Genomic DNA, 25123 nt, shown 5'->3' with positions numbered 1-25123 from the left:
GGGCTCTGAGCAACCTGATCAGGTTGGAGGTGTCCCTGCCCATGGCACTGGGGGAGCTTGAAGGTTCCTTCCAACCCTGACAATTCTGTGATGATTCTAAGAGATTGCCTGGTTTCTAAGAGGCAGCTGAGGCATCAGCTTGGCCTCAGCTCCCAACACATCCCCATCACATTCTTGCAAATGCCCTTTTGGAAACCTCTTGCCATGCAGCAACCTCTCTGCCAGCCCTGGGCCCTTTGATTGCTCCTCTCATGCTTCCATTCCACCCCAGCTGTAGATGTCAGAAAACCTTTGCAAAGAAAAGAAAAAAAAGCTCCCAAGCACCTGACTGTCCACCCAGGCAGGATCTGGGCAGCTCACTTCCCCCCGTGACCTCTCTGCCAGCTGGGGATTTCTTGGTCCTGGCCCAGGATGGGGCACCCTGGCTGGGGTAAGCAGGTGCTTGGGGGTTTCTCCCCCTTTTCCTCTCCTTTCTCTCTGCCTCCTCTCTCAGTCTGTGATTACATCCTGCCTGTTTAACTGCCACAGCCAGATGTGGGCAGCCCTTTCAGTTCTTAAAGAAGAAAAAAGAAACAAAACAAGACATGGTGACTCTTGTCTGCATGTGTAACACAGCCCAGAGTGTACCCTGAACCCACAGAACCTTTCTTTGGGCTGTGGGAACTCAGTGCATCAGAACATCAGAGACCCAGTCTTAAATATTTACCCCAAAATAGACCCTGATGTCGGGGAGGTTGAGGAGATGCAGCCTCTACCAGACTGCAAATGCCTTCCCAATCCAACCCTCCTAAAACCAGGGGAGGTCTCAGTCCTCCCTGCCCCAGGAGCCTTCTCTCCCCGGCACAGCCCTGTGCTACCCTCATGGACTCCTTGCTGCCCTCAGTCCTGGAGATCCCCTTTCCTCCAGCCAAACTGGAGCCACAGAAAAGTCTTCCCACATCAAGCCCTGGAGCAGTTTTGCTTCTTCCAAGCCCAAGCAACTTATCATAGAATCATAGAATTGGCTGGGTTGGAAGGGACCTCAGAGATCACCAAGTCCAACCCTTGATCCACTCCCCCCGTGGTTCCCAGCCCATGGCACTCAGTGCCACATCCAGGCTCTTTGGAAAGATCTCCAGACACGGAGAAATCCACTACTTCCCTGGGCAGCCCATTCCAATGCCTGATCACCCTCTCCAGAAAGAAATTCTTTCTCATCTCCAACCTAAACCTCCCCTGGCACAACTTGAGACCCTGCCCTCTTGTCTTGCTGAGAGTTGCCTGGGAAAAGAGCCCAACCCCCCCTGGCTCCAACCTCCTTTCAGGGAGTTGCAGAGAGTGATGAGGTCTCCCCCTGAGCCTCCTCTTCTCCAGCCTCAACACCCCCAGCTCCCTCAGCCCTTCCTCACAGGAATTCTGCTGGATCCCTTCACAGCCTCCTTGCTCTTCTCTGGACCTGCTCCAGCACCTCAATCTCCTTCCTGAGGGGCTGAGGGGCCCAGAACTGGACACAGGACTCAAGCTGTGGCCTCCCCAGAGCTGAGCACAGGGGCAGAATCCCTTCCCATGACCTGCTGGCCACGCTGTTCCTGAGCCAGCCCAGGATGCCATTGGCTTTCTTGGCCACCTGGGCACACTGCTGGCTCCTCTTCAGCCTCCTGGCAATCCAGACTCCCAGGTCCCTTTCTGCCTGGCTGCTCTCAGCCACTCTCTCCCCAGAAATGTAATGTAATTACATTTACAGAAATGTAATTGTACAGAAATTTAATTCTCTGCTGCAGAAATGTGTGACCCTGAGCTCCAGGGAATACCCTCTGCGTTACACTTTGGGGACACTAGCAGCTTCTTGGCTTGATGGGGTGACATAAGTCATGCTCTGTCCTGAGAAGATGGTCCAGGGTCAACAGTTTCTAGCCACAAACAATTTTTTTTTTCCTCTTCAAAATTGCCCTTCCTAGGACAGAGAATACTCTGGGATTTCCCAGCACACCATCCACAGGTGGGACTCAGGACATCAAGAGCAGGGAGCTGCTCAACAGAAGGTCAGGGAGCACAGCCAAGCCCTACAGAGGAAGTTGAACTGGGGTTATGGAGAGAGCTTCAGACTTAGAGAGGAAGAGACAGAGACATGCAGGAGGAAGGAAGGGGGATGATATCCATCCTCATGGCCAGAGCAGGGAGGTGAAGAGGCAGAATAAGCAGCCAAGCCTATCACTGCCTCCCAGCTGCTATGGCTCCCCAGAGCCAGGCAGTGGGTCACAGCCCCCTGGGGACAGGGCTGGCATCTACAGGAAGCTTTATCAGCCACTCTTTCTTCTTTCTGTCTTTCTCCAAACTCTTGATTTCCAAAAAGGGTGGGAGGTGTCACAGAATCAGCAACACATCCTGAACAGCTGCTGCCACCCTCTATCTCTGCCTCACCCCTTGTGTCTCTCACTGCTGCTTCTGAACCCCCAAAGTGGGAGGAGGGACATGACCCCAGAGTCTGGAGGGCTGCAGAGGTCTGGGGGGGGTTCAGTTCTGAGGTCACACTTGGTCTGACTGATCCAAGACTTCCACAGATCAATGGACTTTGGATCAGGTTCCTGTGGAAAGAGCAATCTGGGGGGGGAAAAAAAAAAAAAAAAAAAATTTCCCAGCTCAGGCTTATTCCATGACGTGATCTGGAGCCTTTCTTGCCTGCCAAGGAGGTAAGAACAGGCAGGAGAGGGCTAAGAGGTTTTTTTTTTAACACTCAAGGCTTTCCATGGAGTGTGAAGATGCCCTGACCATCCCTCTCACCTGGAGAGTGGGATTCTCCCATAGGCACAGGCAGGAGATGCAGGCACAGCCATGGCTGGCTGGGACTTTCCACCCATTTAAACAATGATCCTTAAGCATCCAATTCACATCTGAAAATGCCTCTGTGCTGGCAAAGGAAGCACTTTCTGAAGGGTGTTTGATTTTGAGAGTCACTATGAAATGCAAATCATTTTAAAAATCAAGAAAGGCTGTAAAAATAAACACCTGCTTTGAGGGGAAGGGGAAAAAAAGCATTAATTTTCTTTCAATGATATTAAAGTGATTTAATAAACCTCCTTCTTCTTGCTCTCCCCACTGCCTACTTCAGGATTTCTTCCCAAGATCCCTTCTTTTACCCTTAAGATCCTTTTTTTCAAGCTCAGATGAATAAACTTAAGGCTTTGTTCTTAGGAAGAATCTTTTATCAGCTTCTTGCCCTGACAGTGACAATTTTCATTTCATCTGAAAATGGGGATGGGGAGCTAGATCCAATCAAACAAGATTCAATCCAAACCCAAACTCTAAACTCAGCTTGAAGGTTTTGAGAAGGTCCAATAAGTTCATAGAAATTCCTACATTTCATCCATTGTTTCTGTATTTCCACTGGGAAGAAAAAAAAGTGACTTTCAGCCTCTTGACTTTAGATTTCCAGACACAGGCATCTCCTCAAAGTACTTGGCTAAGAAACACCACACCAGTATTCTTAAAATGACACATTTAATGGGCAAATAAAGGTGGCAGCTGCCATAACCCCTCTCTTGTCACCCACTCTGGTGACACGAAGCACCTGCCTCACTTGGCATCCCTTCCAGACACATCACTGATGGATAAGCTATTTCTCTTCCATTTTAAAGATGGGGAAAAACCATACAGAAAGTGAAGCATCTTGCTATCTACAGAGACCAAAGGTAGAACCAGACCCTCCTGTCCTGGGGTTTCAGTCATTGCTCCTCAGCAGCAGACAAAAAGTCTGCACCACATCACTCATCATGGTGGGAAGCATCTCCAAAAGGGAGGAAAAACCCCTCAGTCCAACCTTGGAGAACTTTAACAAACCATGTCCATGTGTAAGAGCCAGCTGAGGCACATGGGCTCTTCAGAGTCCATCCCAACACCTTCTATGCCCTTTGGAAATTGGAAGAGCTCAGAAAAGGAGATTCCTTCCAAGGAAATCATCTGCCAGGAGTTGCCCTCAGCCTGTCCTGCAGAAAAGCAGCATCCTACCACCCCATCCCTGGACTGGCAGGATTCCTTCCCCCCAGCCCTGCTCTGAAAAAGAGAACACCCACCATGTGGTTTCCTGAAATGACAGCAACTTTTTGTCAGAGACAGGAGGAAGAAACCCAGCTGTGCTGAGTGGAGAGCTGCTGGTGCTGCTCCAGGGTGAGGCTGTCACCCTCTGGGCCCAGCACCAGCACCCAACTCTGCAAAATATCAAAGGCTCAGTGCAGGGGTGGCTTCAGCTGGCAAGTTGTTAGCCACAGAGGGAGGAGGAAAAAAACCCAAAACCACACAGGAGGCATTGTCCTGGCTTAGTTTTCATGCTGACATCTGCTTGACAAAAGCAGCAGTGCCCACCGTGCTGTGCTGTGCTCCCTCTGACATCTGGGGATGACATTTAAACACCAGGCAGACACTTACAGACCAAGATAAAACACACCAAGTGTTTATTTCTACAGGGGGAGGCAACCACGGCTGATTCTGCTTCTGCTGCAATTACCCCTTGCATTTGCCACTTCTTGAGCAAGGATGAGAGAGGAGGATTCATGATTTGAAAAAGTTTAGGGTCAGAAATATGGCTTCAACTGTGACCAATCCATGGTAGGGACAAGGAAAAGGCAATGGGTCTTCTCCCAGAGTCCTTCTAACTGGTTTTAAGGGTCCCCAGCAGCCTGATCATCATCTTTTGATGGCACAAGAGAGGCTGGGCAGACAAGTACTGGCTCTCTGCTGAACATGCTTTGGCTCTCCCCAACACCCTTGGGGATATTTTGATTTACAGCATCCCAGCACCAAGGAACTGCAGCAGTGACTGCTCCATCCAGCATTTGGCATGTCCAAAGCAGCTGCACACAGCTTGCCCAGAGCAAGGACTGGATGTCAGGTTGACAGCTTGCAGATAAGATTGGGCAGAGAACTTCCAGTCCTCTCCAGTGCAGGAGGGAAGGTGAGGACCATTTGTCTGCAAGAATCTGCACCACAGAGCATCCCCTAAACCTGGCAGTGTTCTTCTGCCTGTTCTCAGCAAACCCCAACATCTAAGAAGAAAAAAAAAAAATTCACATCTAACTAGCTGCACAAAAGCAGATTTAACCCAGCTCCTCATCACCCTTGAATCCTGCAAGCTTCAGGCAAACAGGGACAGAACAGGGGAGAACATTCACTGAGTCACTGATGAGCCAGGATGAGCTGACCAGAGATCTGCAATAGTTCTTGGCAGCAGAGGTTCTGGCCAGCCTGGAGGTTTGGGTTTCCATGCTTGGATTAGACATGGCACTGACTCAGAACCAGAGCTGGGGGCTGGCAGAATGGGAAGGAACAGCTTTTACATCAGCCAAGTAGTGCTGGAACAAAAAGCTCAGCAAATACCCATCAGCCCAGCCCTGCTTTCAGCAGGAAAGATGCTCTGACATTCCAGCTCCAGGCAGAGCTCCTGGGATCCTCCTTGATCTAGGCTCATCCTTACAGAGCACAACTTGAAAAAGAAGACACTGGGTGAGAGGAGCCTGCACAAGTGGCAGGGAAGGGGAGGCAGGGAAGGGGAGGCAGGGAAGGGGAGGCAGGGAAGGGGAGGCAGGGAAGGGGAGGCAGGGAAGGGGAGGCAGGGAAGGGGAGGCAGGGAAGGGGAGGCAGGGAAGGGGAGGCAGGGAAGGGGAGGCAGGGAAGGGGAGGCAGGGAAGGGGAGGCAGGGAAGGGGAGGCAGGGAAGGGGAGGCAGGGACACTGCCTTGTAGCATCCCCTCAGCAGAACACCAGCACCCAGCTCTGCCTGCTGAGGAGCTGGCTCCAGACACCTCCCTGCTGCACTCAGCTGAACCATAGCTCTATCTTCAGCCTTGACTTGGAGCCCTGACATGTTTAGGAGTGTTCTGCACCCTGGAGGAGCCCAATTGCCTTCCCCTAGGAAGAGATGCAGCAGATTTCCCATTTTGAACTGCCCAGCCCTGCAGTCCCAGCACCTGGATCTTGTTATGGCTCTGTGAGGTCAAAAAAGCCCTGGACCACCAAACATCTTCTCCCCTCATGGTTATTTATAGGTTTGATTAAACAGCTTCAAGCTTTATTCTGAGAAGCCCCATGGAATGCCCAACTTGCTCACTGAGATGCATTTTGCATTCTGGAAACTCTTCCCCACCCCCTGTGCATGTTACAGCTGTTTGAAAAGGGAATGTCAATTCCAGAGAGTTCCCCTCCAGCCCCACATCTGACCACCAGCCAGGGCAGTTCTTTCTACCAAATAAGAAAATAAATAAAAGCAGCAAGAAATCTGCAAGGATTTTACTTCTTAGAGGCTTTAATTGAGGCACATCTATTGCCAACACCACCACTGCTTTCCAGAGGAGGTTATTTAACACCAACAAACAATATTTCTCAAAATAGCAAATAAATCAATAAGAAAATAGAGGCAACATGCTTATAAGCTCTCTGCATGTGAGGTTTTTTCTGCAGGGCAAATGTCCATGTCATTAGAGGAAAAAAGCACCCAGAACATTCATTTGATGTGCACTTCAGTCCCTCCTTGCCTAAAAGTGGCTTCATCTGCACAGCACATGCTCATCACTTGCATCACAAAAGCTCTCAAATCCCTCAGTCAAAGCATTTGGGGGCTCACAGGTGCTTTGCAGCACCCAGTGGGTGCAGGGAGGATTTTGGTGGCATCCTACAGCTGGGGGGTGCAAGCAGCTCAATGTATGCACTGTCAGTTATTTTGTTTTCTGAATTAAGTGGCTCAAAAATAAGAAGATTTTGGTCCCAAGGTGCCCTCTGGTGGCTGGGGGCAGACCTGGAGCTGCCTCCTCCTTTGAGGGTTGGAACCAACCTGCAGCAGCTCCATCCTCTGCTCTGGGCATGTCCAGGGCACATCTCAGGGGCAAGGCAGAGGCAGAAGGAAATTTCTGAGCACAAAGGGACATGAGGTCACTTGCCCTGACACTTCCTCACACATTGCACCATTTGACCCCAAAGCTGAGCTCTAATTTCCAGCAGATTAACCACCTCTCTTCACAGCTGTGGTTTGAAAACACCAAGGTCACACAGGCAGCTCTCTGCAGGCTCTTCTGCACCTCCCAGGCTCAAAAACCTGCAAAGCCTTGGGCTTTCCCAACCCAGGGAGAGAGTCCAGAGGCATCAGTTCCCATTTTTCTTTTCAAACCTGAATTTCAACAAGTTTTACAGCTTCCCCTGATACTGTACATAGAGTAGATAGATATTTAGGGCATACATATCAGAGTAGATATAATATTTTAGGGCTTCCTCTGAAACTGTACATATCAGAGTAGATATAATAGAGTAGATATAATATTTAGAGCTTCCCCTGATACTGTACATATCAGAAGAGATCTCATATTTTAGTTTCCTCTGATACTGTACACACAGTAACCAGGCAGCTGGACCTCAACAAGGTCTCGTCTGGGGTCACACAACTCTTTAGTGTCAACCCACCAGGGAATCCTAACTCTTACTTCTTCTTTTAAAGCATCTCCACACCATCCAGAGGAAAAGCACGTGAACTTTTTTTCCCTTTCTCAGGTTGACCCCACTGTGAAAGTAGGGTTTGGGTTTTTGTTTTTTTGGTGGTGGTGTTTTGGGTTTTAGGTTTTTTTTTTCTGCTAAGAATGGGAAACAAGAGGCAAGTTCCAATCTTGGGGAAAACACAACATGCCCAGGAAGGCACCCAGACCATTTTCTCATTTTGCTGCCAGATGAGCAATTTCACAGCACTCCAGAGGAAACTGGGACATGGGATTGGCAAAGCCTTCCAGTGGCATTTCCCACTGCACAGCAGCTCTGAAAGAAAGATGCCACCCTCCACCTCTGGACACAAACTGCCAGCAGGGTTCCCTTCCAAATTCTGTCCCTTTCAACTTGGAGCCCTGGCAACATCTTTTAGCAGGGTTCCTTTTTTCCAGTCCCCTCCTGTCCTGGCTGACTGATCTCCTCTAGTGGCTGCTACCAGCTACTTCAGGGACCTGTGAGGAACTCTTCAAACCCTGAGTCATTGGGGCTTTTTGCAAGTTTTCTGTTCCCACCCCACCAGTCAAAGGGGAGCAAAGTGTAAGGGATGAATGATGCCCCCACACCATGAGGAGGGGCCTTGTACCCACAATTTTAGGGCTATCTATAAATCTATGGATTAGTGGATTTCTGTCAGGCTCTGGAAACTCTGCTTGTGATGGACTGCACTGCTCTGGAGATTTCCAAGAGTACTGAGTCTTCAAAAAAAGAGGATTTTCATGGCAGAAGCTGCTTTTTGTCAGCTCTGGAAGCAGCTCCCAAGGGATGGCAGTACTTACAGATGGGAACATGAAAACCAGAGGTTTGCCTGTGGTTACTCAGCAGGCTGGCTGCAGAGCCAGGGCTTGAAATAACTACCTGGGAATTGCTGACACATGGGAGAGGGAAATCTTGCCTCGGGCAGGGCTCTTTCTTTCCTACAAAAGCTGAAGAAAAAAAAGACAGTGCTACATTCTCATTAACTGCCCAGGCTTCAGTTTCCAGCTCCTAGAAAGGTGCCCCAGGAGCGCTCAGCACCTTCCATCCCTACTGACAGAGACAAGGATTGCATAGGAAAAAACCAAAACAAACAAAAACAAAGTTTCAACCAGGGCAGAGAGAAGCTGAGCAGCTCTCCAGAGCAGCAGCTGATTTCCCAGAGCAGGAGAAGGGGGTTGGGTCTCAGGCAGTGTTTTTCAGGGTTGTGTCTGCTTCACATGACAACATTCAATGCCTAAAGACTCCTGAAGGCAGGGCCTGGAAGTCAGGTCCTTCCATTCCAGGCAAGGGCTGCAAATACCAGGCTGGAAAGGGATTTGAGAAAGTGCTGGGGACAAAAGCTCAAGGAGAGACTGTCAATAACCAAGTAGGAGATAGAGATCTGTGCTGTATTTCTATTGCAGACTTCACAATCTCACCACGATGAGGTGAATAACACCCTCATCCTCCTCCCCGTGTGGTGAGGGAGTGAAGGAGTTAAGAGCAGAGTCAGGTCCTGACCTGCAGATATCTCAAACACCTGCATGCTTCTCCCTCACTCCTGACAGGCTCCCAACCATGATCCCTTCAGCTTGAGATGTTTCAGGATCCAGCTCCACACCCCTCATCAGGATTCCTTTTCCTTTTTTTTCTCCACATGGATGTGATGGGTGGCACATTCTGAGAAAGCCTTGCTCAGTGCCCTGATGCACACAACCTCTCTGCCCACACGTGCTTTCCATGTTCTCATCCCCTGGATTTCCTTGGGAATTGGTGGAATTAACATGGTGGCAAGATGACACCAAGGGTCACAACACTTCCCATGGTACCAGATACAGTACCCACCAACCTGACAGCCCCTCCCAGGGCTCCTGCACCCATTTCTGGCTCACCTCCAGCCTGCCTCTGCAGCAGAAGCACAGCACTGATGTGTTCAGTCCAGACCTGCCAGAATTCTATGATTCCATGTCTGGAGATACTTCAAAAGAGCCTGGATGTGGCACTGAGTGCCATGGGCTGGGAACCACGGGGGGAGTGGATCAAGGGTTGGACTTGATGATCTCTGAGGTCCCTTCCAACCCAGCCAGTTCTATGATTCTGTGATTCACCTTTCCCAGCCAAACCAGTGAGGTCAGACAAATTTTAGGGTTGCACAGCAAATTCCAGCCTACCAACATCAAGTGCTCACATTTCCCCTCTTTTAGCTTCACTACAGTGTCAGCTTCCTCACTGGTATGCAAGACCTCCAGAAATTCCTTGGCTGGAAGCCACAAGGGCTCAGCATCTCTCTCTCTCTCTCTTTTTTCCCCAAGATGTTCAGGGGCTGAGAACTCGGCCCCACCTCCCCTAAAAAGCCCTGGCAGAGACAGATGTCCCTGCCAAGGGATGACAAGGTGGCTGTCTCATGGCTTGGCAGAACACTTGACACCCATTGGAATTCACATCAAGAAACTGCAGCAAGATCCCCAGGCAGCACCAGCCCCTTCCCACACACCCATTTCAAGGTACTTCCCATATTTTAGCACCATGACACCTCACCAGCCCCCTGCCCCCTGTCTGCCCTGTCCCTGAGCACATAAAGCATTAAATTGCCTTTTTTTTCCAGTCTCTGAAACGCTGTTGCCTCCTACCTTTGATGATCAAGAATTTTGCTCCTCCGGGCACATTTGCTTTAACAATTCAGCCTCCACCTTCCTCTGCCCTACCTGCTCGAGGCTTTTTCCTGCTATTCCTGCTGAAAAGCCAGCAGGATGTGGAAGCTGGGCTGCCATCCACAACAAGTGAGATCAAGACCTTTAACTTCCAGCAAGGCAGCTGGTGTTTACATCATTTTTTTTCCCCTCTCTCCCAGGCAGTAATTGGTTCTTACAATGTTCTTGCTCTCCCACACATGTACTGACACAGGAAGCGAGGGGGTGGGGGGAGTTGTAGTCTGGGGATTTCCTGTTCTTTCTGCAAGGCTGAGCTGACCCCAAAGCTTTGATCTAAAGATCTAAAAGCACTTGGGCTGCTACCCCGAGTCTCAGCTCAGAATACACCTTGCTTACACCAGGAAAACCTGAAGCACTCCCATGGTTACAGGCTCCGGGGGCTTCTCAAACTTCTTCAGAAAATCCTTTCCCCACGGGAGTTACTCTAATGCCACGCCAAGAGGTTTTGCAGGGTGGGAGCTCTGCCCCTTAAGGGCTCAGATAAAAAACAGAAATAGAAAATCACAACCTTTCCCGGAGGGGGTGGAAGGGGCTTGGGCCGGAGCTCGGAACGCAGAGACCTCAACTTCACAACCTCACCCCTCGGGCTCAGACACCGCCGGGCTGCAGCCGCCGCTCGGAACCACCCCTAAGACCATCCCGGGACCCACGGGGGTGCGGGCAGCGCCCAGAGGCCCTCAGGCTGCCTTGGGCTCAGCGCTGAAGGGTGGGAGGCAGCGAGGAGCGGTGCGAGAACGGGCGGGGAGGTCCCGCAGCCCCGCGGCCTCCCGGACTACAACTCCCACAATGCCCCGCGCGCCTCGCACCGCGCACCCGCCGCACCTGACGCACGCGCGTCGCACCGCATGGCTCCAAGATGGCCGACACAGCGTCCGGGAGCTCCGGCACGGTAACGGCGGAGCCCCGGAGGGAGCCGAGGCCGCCGGGGAGGGCGTGTGGCGCGGGGAAGGAGGGAGAGGCGGGCGGAGCTGCTGCGGTCGCTGCCTCCGAGGCGCTGAGGCGGCTGCGGCCTGCGCGTGGGGCTTTAAGGCGGAGGCTGAGGCGAGGGGGGCGCTGATTGGCTGTATGAGAGGAAGGAGGCGGGGCTAGGTTCTGGCGCTGGGATTGGCTGGCGGGGGGGCGGGGCTGAGCGGGGGGCGGTTTTTTTAAAGGGGCCGCGTCCCAAGGGGCCGGAGGGGGGTGTGTGTGTGTGTGTGTGTGTGTGTGTGTGTGTGTGTGTGTGTGTGTGTGTGTGTGTGTGTGTGTGTGTGTGTGTGTGTGTGTGTGTGTGTGTGTGTGTGTGTGTGTGTGTGTGTGTGTGTGTGTGTGTGTGGGGGGGGGGGGGGGGGGGGGGGGGGGGGTGGGGGTGGGTGGGTGTGTGGGTGTGTGTGGGTGTGGGTGTACGTCCGTCCGTACGTACGTGCGTCCGTGCGCACACGTGTGTGTGTGTTTGTGCACATGTGTACATGTGCGTACATGTGTGTTTGTGCACATGTGTACATGTGCGTACATGTGTGTGGATGCACATGTGTGCCTGTGTGTACATGTGTATGTTTGTGTGTACATGTGTATGTGTATACACGTGTGTGTGCTCATGTGTGTGTGCACATGTGTGTGCACGTATGTGTGTGTGCACATGTATTTATGCACGTGTGTGTGTGTGCACGTGTGTGTGTGTAGGTGTACATGTATAGCTCAGCACCATCACCGTGTCCCATCCCTGCTCTGTGCCAGCAGAGCTCTGTTTGGTGACAGTGGTGACCTGGAGGTGTGTGACACGAGGGTGGCTCCGTGTCCCTGAGCTCCGGGCATGGGCTGGGGGGGTTCCGTGTCCCTGAGCTCCGGGCATGGGCTGGGGGGGTTCCGTGTCCGCAGCGCTCGGGCAGCAAGCTCGCCAGCACCCCCGCGGATAACTATTACCTGGCCCGGAGGAGAACCCTGCAGGTGGTGGTCAGCTCCCTGCTGACTGAAGCCGGGTTCGAGAGCGCCGAGAAGGCGGCGGTGGAGACGCTGACGGAGATGCTGCAGAGCTGTGAGTGTCCCCAGGACACAGCCACCGCCGGGCAGTTCTCTCTTGTCACCTCGGCCTCCTCTCTTTCATTGTTTTGCTGGTTTTTCTCCCGTTTTTCAGCGTCTTGTGTTAATGATGTCAAGGCTAGATGTGAGGTGTTTGTCTGAGCTCAGAGGTGCTTGTTTGTACTCAGTGAGTACTCACTGGATATTCGTTAGGTGCTCACTCGATACTCAGAGATACACGCAGAGTGGTGCTGAACGGGGCTGATCCAGTTGGTGGCCGGTCACTAGTGGTGTCCCCCAGGGATCAGTGTTGGGCCCAGTTCTGTTCAATATCTTTAGTGAGGATTTAGATGAGGGGATTGAGTTCATCATCAGCAAATTGCAGATGACACCAAGCTGGGGGGAGTGTGGATCAGCTGGAAGGCAGGAGGGCTCTGCAGAGGGACCTGGACAGACTGGAGAGTTGGGATGATCCCAAGGGGATGAGGTTCAACATTCCAAGTGCCGGGTCCTGCACTTTGGCCACAACAACCCCATGGGGAGCTCCAGGCTGGGCACAGAGTGGCAGAAAGGGAGCTGGGAGTCTGGATTGCCAGGAAGCTGAAGAGGAGCCAGCAGTGTGCCCAGGTGGCCAAGAAGGCCAATGGCATCCTGGGCTGGCTCAGGAACAGCGTGGCCAGCAGGTCCAGGGAAGGGATTCTGCCCCTGTGCTCAGCCCTGGGGAGGCCACAGCTTGAGTCCTGTGTCCAGTTCTGGGCCCCTCAGCCCCTCAGGAAGGAGCTTGAGGTGCTGGAGCAGGTCCAGAGAAGAGCAAGGAGGCTGTGAAGGGATCCAGCAGAATTCCTGTGAGGAAGGGCTGAGGGAGCTGGGGGTGTTGAGGCTGGAGAAGAGGAGGCTCAGGGGAGACCTCATCACTCTCTGCAACTCCCTGAAAGGAGGCTGGAGCCAGGGGGGGTTGGGCTCTTTTCCCAGGCAACTCTCAGCAAGACAAGAGGGCAGGGTCTCAAGTTGTGCCAGGGGAGGTTTAGGTTGGAGATGAGAAAGAATTTCTTTCTGGAGAGGGTGATCAGGCATTGGAATGGGCTGCCCAGGGAAGTAGTGGATTCTCCGTGTCTGGAGATCTTTCCAAAGAGCCTGGATGTGGCACTGAGTGCCATGGGCTGGGAACCACGGGGGGAGTGGATCAAGGGTTGGACTTGATGAGCTCTGAGGTCCCTTCCAACCCAGCCAATTCTATGATTCTATGATTCTATGATAAAGTACTCTACTAAGCTCCACATACTGAGATGTAGCCAGAATAAATCAAGAAATAAAGAAGTTTCAGGTATTTGGGGAGTTCAGGCTGTGTCCAGCAGCTCCATTCCTATTCCCGTTCTTCTCCCATTTCATATTTTTCTGAAATCAGGAGGTGATTTGGTTCTGTATTTTTTCACACTCATGATGCAGATTTGCCTTTTACATTCATGTAAAATGTCTGTCTCTTTGATCTGTGGTGTCTTTTTACACCTACTTTAATTTTAAATATACACACTGTAAGACAGTGGGTTCTGTGAATTATTTCTCATTCCTTGCTTAATTTCCCAAAAATTCACTTTTCTGAAGGCAGAGTTGGGCTGATCCACACGTTCTCTGTCTGAATTGAATACATGATGATGGTTTTCTTTCTTTTCCCCCCCCAGATATTTCTGAAATTGGAAGGAGTGCAAAGTCCTACTGTGAGCATACAGCCAGAACACAGCCTACACTCTCAGACATAGTGGTTACTCTTGTGGAAATGGGTGAGTAGTTGACCAGTAGTGGACTAATAGGTCCCACTAATCCCAGCTGCCCCTGTTGCAGACACTTTGGATGTGCTACAGTGTTAGAAAAATCTGTTCCCCCCATGTTTCTGGAGTTTGTGTGATACTTCAGGCAGGCACTCAGGTACTGCAGATCTAGTATGAATATATCCAGTGCCTGCTTTGCTTTCTCATGTGATTTGGAGCCCTTGACAAAACTCTGGAGAAGTCAAAGAGAAGGGATTTTTGATGGGGTGAATTCTTGGTGTGATTTCACTTTCCTCTTCTGTATTTCAGGCTTCAATGTTGAAACACTCCCTGCATATGCCAAGCGCTCCCAGAGGATGGTGATCACTGCCCGTGAGTGGGGAATCTTCCTCTTCTTATGCAGGAAATCAGAAATAATGTGGTATTCCCATCTGCTGGCATCCAGAGCTCCTGTTTTTCTGATGGGTGATGCTCCTGGACATGCAGTTTGTGTTGAGGATTCCTGTAATGGCTGTGTGATAGGTGCCCAATTAAGTGCCTTCACCATCCTCCTTGCACATCAGAAGCCTCAGGATGGTTTTGTTTGTTCTGTGGGGGAGAGAGGGGTGAAGTAATCCCAGTTCCCCTTCTGGGATGCTCATGGAATGTGCTCTGTCCCTTTTGAAGGTTCTGGGGATCGGGTCCTAGCTCAGATTAAGCTAATTCTTGGCTGATCTGTGTGTTTGAATTTGTTTTTTTCCCTGTAGCTCCTGTGACAAACCAGCCCGTGACTCCCAAAGCTCTGACAGCTGGGCAGAACAAGCCACATCCATCCCACATCCCTGGCCATTTCCCTGAGTTTCCAGATCCTCACACTTACATCAAGACACCAGTGAGTGACAAAAGACTTCTGTGCCGTTTGGGCTCTGTCTGAAGTCAGTGACACCAGGAATGGTGTGTAAATATTTATCCAAAAGATTGTTTCTCTTGCCTTAAAATCTTGCTCGTTTGTCCCTGCTGTAGATTTCTGGCTGAGTGACCCCTGTAGCTCCCTGAAAAATCTCTGCATTTTTATTCCTAACACTTGCCTGTTGCATCTGTGTCCTGGAAGTGCTTTGAACTTCATCTGTCTGCCTGACAAATGTTCTTTTTTTAATCTTGTTTTAATCTCTGCTCCCCAGACGTACCGAGAGCCAGTGTCTGATTACCAAGTTCTGCGGGAAAAGGCAGCGTCTCAGCGGCGTGATGTGGAGAGAGCTCTCACACGTTTCATGGCCAAGACAGGAGAAACTCAGAGCCTCTTCAAGGATGATGTGAGCACATTCCCATGTGAGTTACCTTGGCCACTTTGTGCTGTAAAGCACAGATTTCTCCCTGGGTAGTTTTTGCTGCTGCAGGAGGTGAGCCCGGAATGATCACGTTGTGTTTGCCCTCCTGAGGTACTGAGGAAAGTTGGGAAGTGAGGAAGTTTCTATTCCAAATGGAGATAAAAAATAGATTTGAAGCCAAATGGTAGGCTTCCTCCCTTAGCAAAGGCTCACTGTCTTCTATGGGTAGAGGAGGCCTTGGCTGACAGGTGCTGACTTCAGAGCCTCTCTCCAACCCTGTGACTTCTCTTACATTTGTGTGGTAGGCAGTGAGGTTTTTTCTCATTTTTCTGTCTTCAAAGCAGTGATGAGGATTCCCACCCTCCCTGGGCTCACTGACAGTGCAGGTATCAGTGTTATGTTAAGGGGACTCAGTGAGGTAATTGAATTTTTATGGAGGCCAGGAAGAGGTTTTTTGTGTTGGTGTGATGCTGTGTCCTTGGCTGGAAACATAAAGGGGCCTCAGAAAACGGGAACCTAGAGACTGCCATCTTTTAGGGACAGTGGATTTCATTCCTAATCCTTAGGAGCAATGGGGAAAGAGTGGATGTACTTAAAACCAGAACCAGTGGTATTTGAGTAACTGGTTGGCTTCATGCTGCATCATCTCAGACTCGAAGAGCCTTCTTCCAGCTTGCTGACTGTGTCCTTTTCCCTAACCCCAGTGATTGCTGCCAGGCCTTTCACTGTGCCCTACCTGACAGCTCTTCTTCCCTCTGAGCTGGAAATGCAGCAAATGGAAGAAACAGATTCATCTGAGCAAGATGACCAGACAGACACTGAGAACCTCCCCCTGCACATGAGCACGGTATGCCCAGCCTGAGAGCTCAAGGTCTCTTGGGCCCAACTTTCTTAAACATCTGAAACCTGGTTCTTTGCCTGTCTTCCTTACAGCTGGGCAGAGTGGGTGGATAATGTCAGAGCAGGTTGTGTTTTACCAAGTGTAAGTGACTGAACTTTGTCATGGTTCTTGAACTTTCTGCAGGGTGCAGTGCAAAATGAGGCTGGATCGTGAGCTTTCAGTACAACCTTCATTTCAGTGGTTGGGGAGGGGGGATTGTCCCAGAATCCCACTGTTCCTGAAAGGGATCTAAGGTTAAAAAATTAGGAGCTTTCACCTTTAATGCAGCTCCTTGTGTGCTGTTGTTTGTCTTGGTTGTTGATTATCTGCTGTGCCCGTAGGTTCTGTGGTTTGAACTTCTAAGCCTTGTTTAGCCTAACTTTGGTTGCTTATATTTTTGGTTTGGTTTTTAAATCTGGCAGGATGACTCAGGACCCGAAAAGGAAAATGCTTCAGTGTTACAGCAGAACAACTCCCTGTCAGGCAGTCGAAATGGGGAGGAAAATCTGATAGACAATCCTTACCTCCGGCCTGTGAAGAAGCCCAAGATCCGCAGAAAGAAGTGAGGGGGAGGCAGTGGCTGCTTGGAGGAAGAATAACCCCAGGGGTTCAACTCTGCTGCTGTGGGTGAGAGGTGTGGAAAGGCAATCCAGCTGGGGAGTGGAAGCAGAAGAGTCATCTCACTCTGCCTTCACCCTCATCCTGGTTTCCAGTGCTCCCTCTTTTCCCTCTGTTTTCCTGCAGACTCAGAACAGTCAGTGGTCAGTTGCCTTAAAAGTGTGGGAGGCCACTGGGTTACAGCTGGGAATTGTCTCCTTTGGGTTCTCCTCACTGTCAGCAGGATTTGTGACAGGGGACACAAAGGTTCTTGCTGCTCAGTGCTTCCCAGCAGACTGCAGAATACAAAGGCATAATTTGTTTCTGGCTGTATGGCAGGCTAGGAAAAAACCTCCTGCAATCAACCTTCTAACCTAAGGAGCATGTGTTAGCAGAGGCAGGAAAATCTCAGGTTTCTTTCTCTGGATTCTTGGCAGGTAAAAGCAAACAGACTTTTCTTTTATAAACTAAAGGCATCTGATATGTTGGTAAGGGAGTGAAGTGTAAATACATAGCTAAGATGGCATTTTATTCTCACTTTTCTGACTGCAGCTGCACTTGTAACTTGAAAGTGCTGAGTGTGGTGTTTACCCTGTTCTGAGATTAGATTTTAGCAGTATGAATAGCAAGCTTTAACAGCTGCTTAAGGCAATTTTTCAGTTCTGGTGTTCATTTCAAGACAGCACAGGTCCTTTGAGAGTTTACACCTTCACCAGCTGTTTTGAAAGATGCTGTGCTGAAAAACTTGGAATATGGAATAAAGCTGTATTGATCACAGTCTGCAAGGCCCTGCTATTGATTGCACTTTTTTGTTTTGTCCCTTCTCAAATACAAGATTGGAAGTTGCTCTTTTTTTTCCCTCCTTTATTTCCCCAGGGCAGCAGACTTTATATCAGCAGTTAAAACAACTGATAATGGGAATATTGTAATTATTAGCAGGTTCTGGAAGGGCTTTGCTTTCATTTTTGTTCAGCCTTTACTTGGGCAAAATATGGGTTAAATTTCTTTGACAAAAGACTTCCCAAGTTTGGTCAGGTATCACAAGCATCTCATCTGGATGAAAATGGGCTGAGAGAGGCAGCAAAGACTGCTGGCTACAGACTGCCAGGCAGCTTGTGTTTCCTAGAGCAGTAGTTGAGTGCAAGAAGTCTGTTGCAGTTACTGAGAAATCAGAATTATGGGTGTACATGTTCACCTCTGTTCAGTTAAGGAATCTCTCCCAGGCCTCCCTCTTTCCTCATCATCCAGGGGGGAGGAAGATAAAAAGCAGTAAAATTGGTTCTCTGAGAACCAACTAATTTGAAATCCTGCCAACTAATTTGAAATGGTATCTCTAGGGAAAAGGTCCTGCATGTGCCATTGTCACTTCTGCTGGTGCCTTGGTTGTACAAAATCAACAGATGTACAGAGACATTGTGGATGTATGTATATATGAAAATTTATGGTTTTTTACTTGGATTAAGCATCTTTTGTAATGAGAAAATCCCTCGCTGGGGAGGGGAAAAATGTAGAATGAAAATAGTAATTTTTATGTTCATAATAAAAGAAAATCTATGTCCTACAAACAAAACTCTGAGTCCTTATAGTTTCAGGGGTGGAAAAGCACCTGAATAGTGCCTGGCTGTGTTTTCAGTGGCATCTACAAGCAGCAGGAAGTCTTGTCCTTCCCTCTATCTCCTCCTTGCTCCGCAGCACCACTTGATAGTTGAAAAGGTTGGGAATTTTCCAACCAAAACTTTGGTTCATTAAAAATCTGTTCAGTGAGGACAAAATACCTTTTGAAATACCATCAGTTTTGCAAAAGCTTTAGTTGAAGATTTCTTCAATCCCAAGTGGAAGCCTCCAGACCCCAGGCACTGCTTACTTGCTTTTACATCTTCTCTTACACATCCCTTTTTCTTCTGATCAGAAAACCAAGGCAACAGGAGGTGAAGCATGCAGTTTCAGCCATGAATACAAAGATAAAGCTTTAAACAGCTGTAAAGCCCAGGTCACAGGACAGTAGGGTTTCCACTGAGTGAACCCCCCCTCCAAAAGATTGCACCAAAAGGGGCAACCACTCATCAGCAAGTTTTTCCCTTGTTGACAGCTGCCCCAAAGCAGTCTCTTGTGGTTGAGAGGGAAGGAGCCAAGGTGCCTAGAAAAGCCAGGTTGTGAGCATGTTGTTGTCATGTGGATGTGAGAGCACTTGGAAGACTGAAAATGGGAAATTGGAAGAATGGATTTTGGTTTTAGAGCTGAAAGTGGACTGTGGGTGAAATTGGCTACAGAAATAACTAACCAGTCCCAGAAAACAAAAAAGCCTGCACTGTGACTGGTAATTACACCCAAAATGGATTTTGCCTGCTCTTAGTTTTCCCCTGAAATTGAATCAAACTTGTGATCAGACAGATTAGATCTGTGTGTGAAGTTTATAACCATTTGCATAAATCAGAATTGCTTGGGGTGGAGAAGACCTTCAAGATCATGGAGTCCAACCTCATCCTAACCCTATTACGCTATTCTTGATGACCCACCTCTAAACCATGTCCCCAAGCACCACATCCAGATGATTTTTAAACACATTCAGGGATGGAGACTCAACCACCTCCCTGGGGGGCCTTTTCCAGTGCTTAACCACCCTTTCTGTAAAGAAGTTTCTCCTTGTACCAAACCTACATCTCCCTGATGCAACTTGAAGCCATTTCCCCTTCTCCTCTCATCTGTCACCAGTGAAATCCCTAAATCCTTGGGCTCTGAGTTGCACAATATAGAAACAACCCAGTATGAACACCAACACCTTTCTGTTTCAGACTAAATCTATTTTTGTGGCGAGGCTTTTGTTGCTTTTTCCTTCCTCAAGAGAACACCTTCCTCCTGCCAGCAGAGCGCCTGCTCTGACCTGGCCCAGCACAGCCTCTTTCCCCAGAATATTTATTATTTTAACATCATTTCTGGTTCTGCTGTTGTGTTCTCTGAATGTACCTGAGGGCAGCTGCACCCTTTGGTTCTCAGTGAACTCCTGGAGCTGAGGAGATGGTGGTGAGGAGGCTGAGGAGAAGATGGTGGCAACCGCTCCCAGGGCTGAGGAGAGGAGGCAGCAGCCGAGCTGCCCTCTTAGTTATATTAATTTGGTTCTTTTCTGGTGGATTTTGGGGGGAAAGCCCCTTGTGGTGAGGGAAACCATGCTGGGAGGTATCAGGGTTTAATTCTGGCCTGGCAATTAAACCGAGTAATAGATTCTCTCTACTAATCACCATCCCCTCCCTGATAAAGCAAGGAGAATAAGGGAGACTTATAGTTTTGAAACTAAAATGCACAACTTTAATGAAATAGTCATAATAAAAAGGAAAAATTACTAAATATATACAAATATACAGGAAAATTTATATTACAGACAGACAAACGGATGGAATCAAACAGGGACAGGTGAAGAAGAGGAGGATGGGAAAGGGTTTGACCGCCGTGATCCCTCAAATTTGTACTGAATATGAGGTGTATGGGATGGAATACTCTGTTTGGTCAGTTTTGGTCATTTATCTTGTCTGCTCCTCCCTAAAGGAGGGTTGCAGGTGTGACCTCTTTACTCCTTTTTCTGGAGCCCAAAATGTTCCTCAGAACTGAGCAGTGGCCTTGGTTCTGCAGAACATTCTCCAGCAGTAACTCCAGACCTCGAGGGTTACCAGCCCTAGAAGCAGACACTGGCTGAGAAACTTGCTGTTAATTTCAGCAAGACAAGTGACTTAGGAGACACTGAGCTGAAAGCAAAATTACAAGACAGAAAATTACCTTTTTCCTGGCCCAAACCAGGAGGAGGAGGGCACTGAGGGGTTTCCATGGCCACCCACAACATGGCCGCCCTGTGGCACCCAAACAGCCACTGAGGCAGCTGGGGTGAGCCCAGGTGAGCACAGCTAGCAGTGAGATATTATTTTTTTAATTTTCTTTTTTTTTTTTTCTTTTTTTAAAGGGTTTAATTTGAGGAGGCTGTGCAGACAGATGTCGGGAGCGAGGCCAAGGAGTTGGAAGGGAGGGCTGGGGGTGTGAGGCAGCCCCAGGCTCCTCAGCTGTGGTACAGACTCAGGTAAGCCACTCGGTCCCGGTGTTTCCTGAAGTCTCTGTCCATGCTCATCTGAAAGAAAACACCCGTTAAGGCAGAAGCAAACTTGAGGAAAGTGGTGGGAGATGGCATGGGGAGGGTGTCAGGGACTTTACTCCATGTTTTAAACCTCTTTGCAAGCAGAGCTGCAGGAGGAAGTCTGGGGTTTGGTTCTCTCCCTTTATAGAGTGAAACTTCCAGAGCAAATTTCTTAATAGAACTTACTGTTCTTAATAGTTCTTAATAGAACTGTTGTTATTTTGGTTGGTTGGTTTTTGGGGGTTTTTTGGGTTTTTTTGGAAGGCCTGTAAAGATTTTCACAAACCAGCATTTTCTGGTAGATAATTGCTCTTTTTGTCTTCCACAGCCACAGAGCCAGCAGGCCAGTGAGGAGATCACAAAAACCCAATGCAAATGCATTGAAGTAGTCATCCAGTTTCCTTTGTCAGAAGTACAAAGCCAAGAAAAACATCCCCTCATCCCTATCCTTACCTTCTGCACCTCCATTTTTGCCATCTTCTGTACTGGTGATGGCACCAAAGACCAATCTGGAGACCCAAATTTCATTGGCCAAGTGACTTTTTTGGGTACTGGCTTGTGTGGTTGGTAAGTTCCAGGTCTAAAGAAAACACACAGAAAACACCTCAGTTCTGAAGCTGGTACATGATATTTGTAATGCTGGGATTTATCGTCTGTGGGAGAAATGTGTGTTGTGGCACCCTAGTCACCATGCTCAGTTAAAGACTAAAATGGGAGCTTTTTGAAGACAAATTAGTGGGAACTCGGTCATCTGCTTCCCATTTGTGTCTTAGTGTTTCTCTCTGCTACTACTCCTGTTTATTATTAAGAGTGTAAGAAAATACGTTGCATTACCCAGGGAAAAAGTCTCTATCTGAAGGCTTATCTGGAAATCGTGGTGCCTTCCTGGAAAATGGAGCATAAGCAGGCTGGCATTTTTTCTCTTTCATCCAGAAGGACTGGTACGTTGCTGGGCCAGGACTCACAGTCTGCAAGAGAGAAGATTCCAGTAGGAATTTCTACCTGCTCTGATCAGCAGCCAGTTGGGCATTATGGACCCGCTGTTCAGTGTATGCCTTGGCCACTTGGGTGGCTAAAATCAGAACAAGTCAGGTATGCACTCCTTGCCCAGTGTGTCTTGTGTTGTCTCTTCTGATAATACTGTTCTAGAGAAGCTGGACTAGAAAACAGAATGTGTCTGCTTAGGTTGCATTGCTGAGCTCCCTGATTTTGCCTCAGTGTGTCCAAGTGTGTGGATGTGATCCATGTGTACATACCAAAGGATATGCTGATGCTGCCAGAGCTTGTATGATCAGTCTCCAGGCTCAGCCCCTCCCAGTGCTCCATGTGGAAGGAGTTCTGCAGCTCCTGTGTATGTTAACTTGGAGGCAGCCCCCGCAAAAGGGATCAAAACTGGGAAACTATCAAAAGGGATAGTCTGTGCTGGGAGCAGCCTACAAATTCTTGCAAAATTCTTTCAGTGTGCTTTCCTTACCTGCTGTGCTACGAAGCGCTGGGCTGTTCTTGCTCCTACAACATAGCCTTTCTTGCTCAGTGGTTTGTTTTCCAAAGAATATTTGAGGGAGTTAATCTGTGGTTCAAAAGCAGAAGTGTCTTACTGATATTTTTAAGGCACCATTTGCATCAGCAGAAGGGCAGAAGTACATGAGCAGCAGATGTTGTTCCTATGCATTCCTCTAATCTTACTAACACTGGGACAGCTGGAGCTTTGAGTATTGGTATGTTTGGAAGGAGAGGGGAATTTCTTATCCTAAGTATATGTGGACACCTTGTACAATGGGTTTGCAGGACAAGTGTGAGGGCTTTGGGTTTGGTCCTCTTGCTCCTGTGTCTTCTGTGAAGGAAAAGCTCTGGGCATGAAAACTGAACACCTTACCTTTTCACTCAGGTAACAGCCTGGTCCAAGCAAAGGGTTTCCCCTGATGGCCACCAGCTGGATTCCCAGCCTGTCTGGGGCTTGGTGGGAAGGGAACATTTTCCTCTCTTGACATGACCCAAATGAGAGCCCCTTCTTCATATCTGTGAGACCAGGAGAAGAAAATGCCACCAATGTGATAAACCCTTGCTGGAGGTGACCACCTGCTTCTTAAGTATCTGCTGCCCTCTCCCTGAGGGCTAACCATCCCATAATCTCCCAGATGGGAAATTCCCCTGATCTTGGATATTTGTGAGGGGTTGGATACCTCTTCCCTCCTATCACAAAGCCTCCCCTTTCCTTAGCCTGAACAAATAGTAGCCTGGCAGCCAAGTGTGGGGAAGGTTGCTGGGGAAGCCCAATGCCTCTGCGGAGCTGTGCAGGAAGGAAAACCCTTGTGCCCAGACCCCCCTTGGGTTTAGGACCCTCCTGTGCCTCACCTCTTGGCTCCTGCTCTGCTGCCATGCTGCCCTGCCAGACCTCAGGATCTCTGTGTACTGCAGTTGCTATGGGCACAGAGCAAACGGTGCCAGAAGGGTAGAGGACAAACAAAGGGATTAATAATGGCCCTGTGGAATAGGATGTGCTGGCTCCTACTCAAAAGAGCTGTTGTTGCCACACTCCAAGTCAGTTGCGGGGGAGAGGTCTCTGGGGAAACTCTCTGTAGGTTGTGCTGTCTCCACCCTCCTCTGTGATCTCCCCTGTGACACAGCCTGATCTGCCCTGGTGTCTGCCCTCTCTCTTTTTTCCTGTGCTTGGTTGTCAAGGTAAAACATAAAATGACAACACCCCTGGAACATAGCAAACCAGAATTAAATCCAGGTTGTGGATTCAGGCCCTTCCCTGAGCACAAGTGTGAGTATCAAGAGGGAATCAGGGAGCATCAAAATATTACGAGCAACATGAGCTGAAACAGTGAGGATTGATGCTTTTGCAGGAGATTTATTTAATCATTTTATGCTATTGATTTAGATCAGAGGGGTCTGTGTTCAGGAACAGCATTGGAATCTTCATGGTGATTTGCAGCAGGAGCAGCTGGAGTCAAAGACAAGGCCCTCCTGGCAGCTGTTCAGGTGGGATTTACCAGCATGGCAGATGTAGAAGTTTCTCTGGTTGGTTGGATCTGCATAGGCACCATTTTCCTTGCCAGCACAGAAGTCACTGCCATCAGTCACAAACACTGTGCCTGGACTTGTAGGTCCATGTGTGTCACAGATAATAATGGTTGAGCTGTAAGGGGTTGTAGTGGTGGCTGTAGTGGTGGTTGTAGTGGTGGTTGTAGTGGTGGTTGTAGGTCTGTCCGTAGTACGAATCTGAGCTAAAAGCTCTCTCAGAGGCACAGAGTCTGAAATAAAATCAGGAAGAGGCATACATTTGCACTGAGTGTCTCTCAGCCCTCCCTCCCCTCCCTGAGAAGGATTTGCTGGCATTGTTTTAGGGGTAGAAAGCACATACCTATCTGGGTGTTCAGCAGGAGGACCAGACCTATAAGGAAAGAAGAGTGGGATTAATCTTTGAGCTGAGCAGTGCAAAGCTTTCATGCATGACTGGACTGAACTCGTAACCTGTACCCCAGGTTGCTGTCATTCTGAGGGAAGTGGAGCCTGAGACAAAGAAGTCATGTTTCTTCAGAAGCCTAATCTGAATTTGCTTGAGATTGCTTTATTTTCTTGAAGAAATCCCACAAGAACTGGGTTTGTCAAGTACTGCATCTATAGCAAATACAAGCTGTGGAAGGATTTCATGTAGAAACAGAAAATAAATTCACATTGCAGTATTTTGATTTGTGGTGGGTTTGGTCATCAAAAAGGATTTTTCCATTTCAATTAGCAATGAATTCTATTCCTTTTTAAGGCATAAAATATCCACACAAGTAGTAGTGAAAAATGTAACTATGTCCCCTGAGAGTGATTGCTGTATCTTGAGTCTGTCACGATTCTGTGATTCTGTCTTTACCTTTCACAGGAAATGAAACATCTTGACCTCCAAAACAACCCACCCAAGATAGCAAACATCCCCAACCACTCATCAGAAAGGCAGAGGATGAAGTTATGAAGCAAGACTCACCAGTAAGCAGAATGAGCTTGGCCATCCTTGCTTTTGAAGAATTGCATGCAACCTGGTTTTGCTTATATACACTTCTCTCCTTTCCTGCCAGTCTTGTATCAACAAGAGATGAACAAACATTACGAAAGTTGGTAAAGATTGTATCACAAAAACTGAGAGTGTTACAAAGGGCCTTAGTGTGGGCCTTACAATGGCTGAATTGTTCACTTTCTCTTGGTGGTGTGTTTGCCCAGAGGTGGTTGGCACTGCCAAACCAGAGGTGGTTTACACAGATTGGGTCCTCTTGGCCAGGGCAGTCACCAAGGTAGGGACTGAAC

At 48.9% G+C, this 25123-nt stretch overlaps 4 protein-coding genes across 4 annotated transcripts in view; 1 reads left to right on the top strand and 3 right to left on the bottom strand.

The window, feature by feature from the left end:
* Positions 1 to 10871, bottom strand: part of CCND3 (cyclin D3) — a 41853-nt gene extending 30982 nt beyond the window's left edge. The window contains exon 1 of the mRNA XM_030465407.1: positions 10671 to 10871. The gene's annotated coding sequence lies outside the window, so the exon portion shown is untranslated. The remainder of the gene's footprint in view (positions 1 to 10670) is intronic.
* A 94-nt stretch (positions 10872 to 10965) lies between these two features.
* On the top strand, positions 10966 to 18266 carry TAF8 (TATA-box binding protein associated factor 8). The gene is made up of 8 exons (XM_030465406.1): positions 10966 to 11051; positions 12017 to 12173; positions 13837 to 13935; positions 14233 to 14295; positions 14670 to 14794; positions 15084 to 15231; positions 15935 to 16077; positions 16533 to 18266. Exons 1-8 carry the CDS (start codon positions 11019 to 11021, stop codon positions 16674 to 16676), a joined length of 912 nt encoding a protein of 303 aa, XP_030321266.1. The 5' UTR covers positions 10966 to 11018; the 3' UTR covers positions 16677 to 18266.
* Positions 18267 to 20749: 2483 nt separating this feature from the next.
* PIFO (primary cilia formation) lies at positions 20750 to 23204 on the bottom strand. The gene is made up of 6 exons (XM_008499537.1): positions 23180 to 23204; positions 22701 to 22843; positions 22299 to 22394; positions 21659 to 21792; positions 21278 to 21404; positions 20750 to 20818 (listed from the first exon to the last, which is right to left on the bottom strand). The coding sequence occupies exons 1-6, from the start codon at positions 23202 to 23204 to the stop codon at positions 20750 to 20752; spliced, it is 594 nt and encodes a 197-aa protein (XP_008497759.1).
* A 469-nt stretch (positions 23205 to 23673) lies between these two features.
* On the bottom strand, positions 23674 to 24846 carry LOC115599716 (acidic mammalian chitinase-like). Its single transcript, XM_030465539.1, has 3 exons — positions 24807 to 24846; positions 24195 to 24224; positions 23674 to 24084 (listed from the first exon to the last, which is right to left on the bottom strand). Exons 1-3 carry the CDS (start codon positions 24829 to 24831, stop codon positions 23750 to 23752), a joined length of 390 nt encoding a protein of 129 aa, XP_030321399.1. The 5' UTR covers positions 24832 to 24846; the 3' UTR covers positions 23674 to 23749.
* Between the last annotated feature and the right edge of the window lie 277 nt (positions 24847 to 25123).

The sequence above is a fragment of the Calypte anna genome, chromosome 26 (assembly GCF_003957555.1).
Source record: "Calypte anna isolate BGI_N300 chromosome 26, bCalAnn1_v1.p, whole genome shotgun sequence".
NCBI lineage: Eukaryota > Metazoa > Chordata > Aves > Apodiformes > Trochilidae > Calypte > Calypte anna.
The sequence above is the reverse complement of the archived record's forward strand: the minus strand, read 5'-3'. Positions and strand labels throughout refer to the sequence as shown.

Bases quoted from the DNA above. Each gene is read 5' to 3' on its own strand.
- LOC115599716 (XM_030465539.1), bottom strand. From the start codon at position 24,831: ATGGCCAAGCTCATTCTGCTTACTG. The intron at 24,225-24,806 runs GTGAGTCTTGCT...CTTTCCTTATAG, and splicing joins CAAGCTCATTCTGCTTACTG to GTCTGGTCCTCCTGCTGAAC. The intron at 24,085-24,194 runs GTATGTGCTTTC...ATTTTATTTCAG, and splicing joins CCTGCTGAACACCCAGATAG to ACTCTGTGCCTCTGAGAGAG.
- PIFO (XM_008499537.1), bottom strand. From the start codon at position 23,204: ATGGCAGCAGAGCAGGAGCCAAGAG. The intron at 21,405-21,658 runs GTAATGCAACGT...TGTTTTCTTTAG, and splicing joins GATAGAGACTTTTTCCCTGG to ACCTGGAACTTACCAACCAC. The intron at 20,819-21,277 runs GTAAGGATAGGG...GTTTTCTTTCAG, and splicing joins CAAAAATGGAGGTGCAGAAG to ATGAGCATGGACAGAGACTT.
- TAF8 (XM_030465406.1), top strand. From the start codon at position 11,019: ATGGCCGACACAGCGTCCGGGAGCTCCGGCACG. The intron at 12,174-13,836 runs GTGAGTGTCCCC...TTCCCCCCCCAG, and splicing joins GACGGAGATGCTGCAGAGCT to ATATTTCTGAAATTGGAAGG. The intron at 16,078-16,532 runs GTATGCCCAGCC...TAAATCTGGCAG, and splicing joins TCCCCCTGCACATGAGCACG to GATGACTCAGGACCCGAAAA.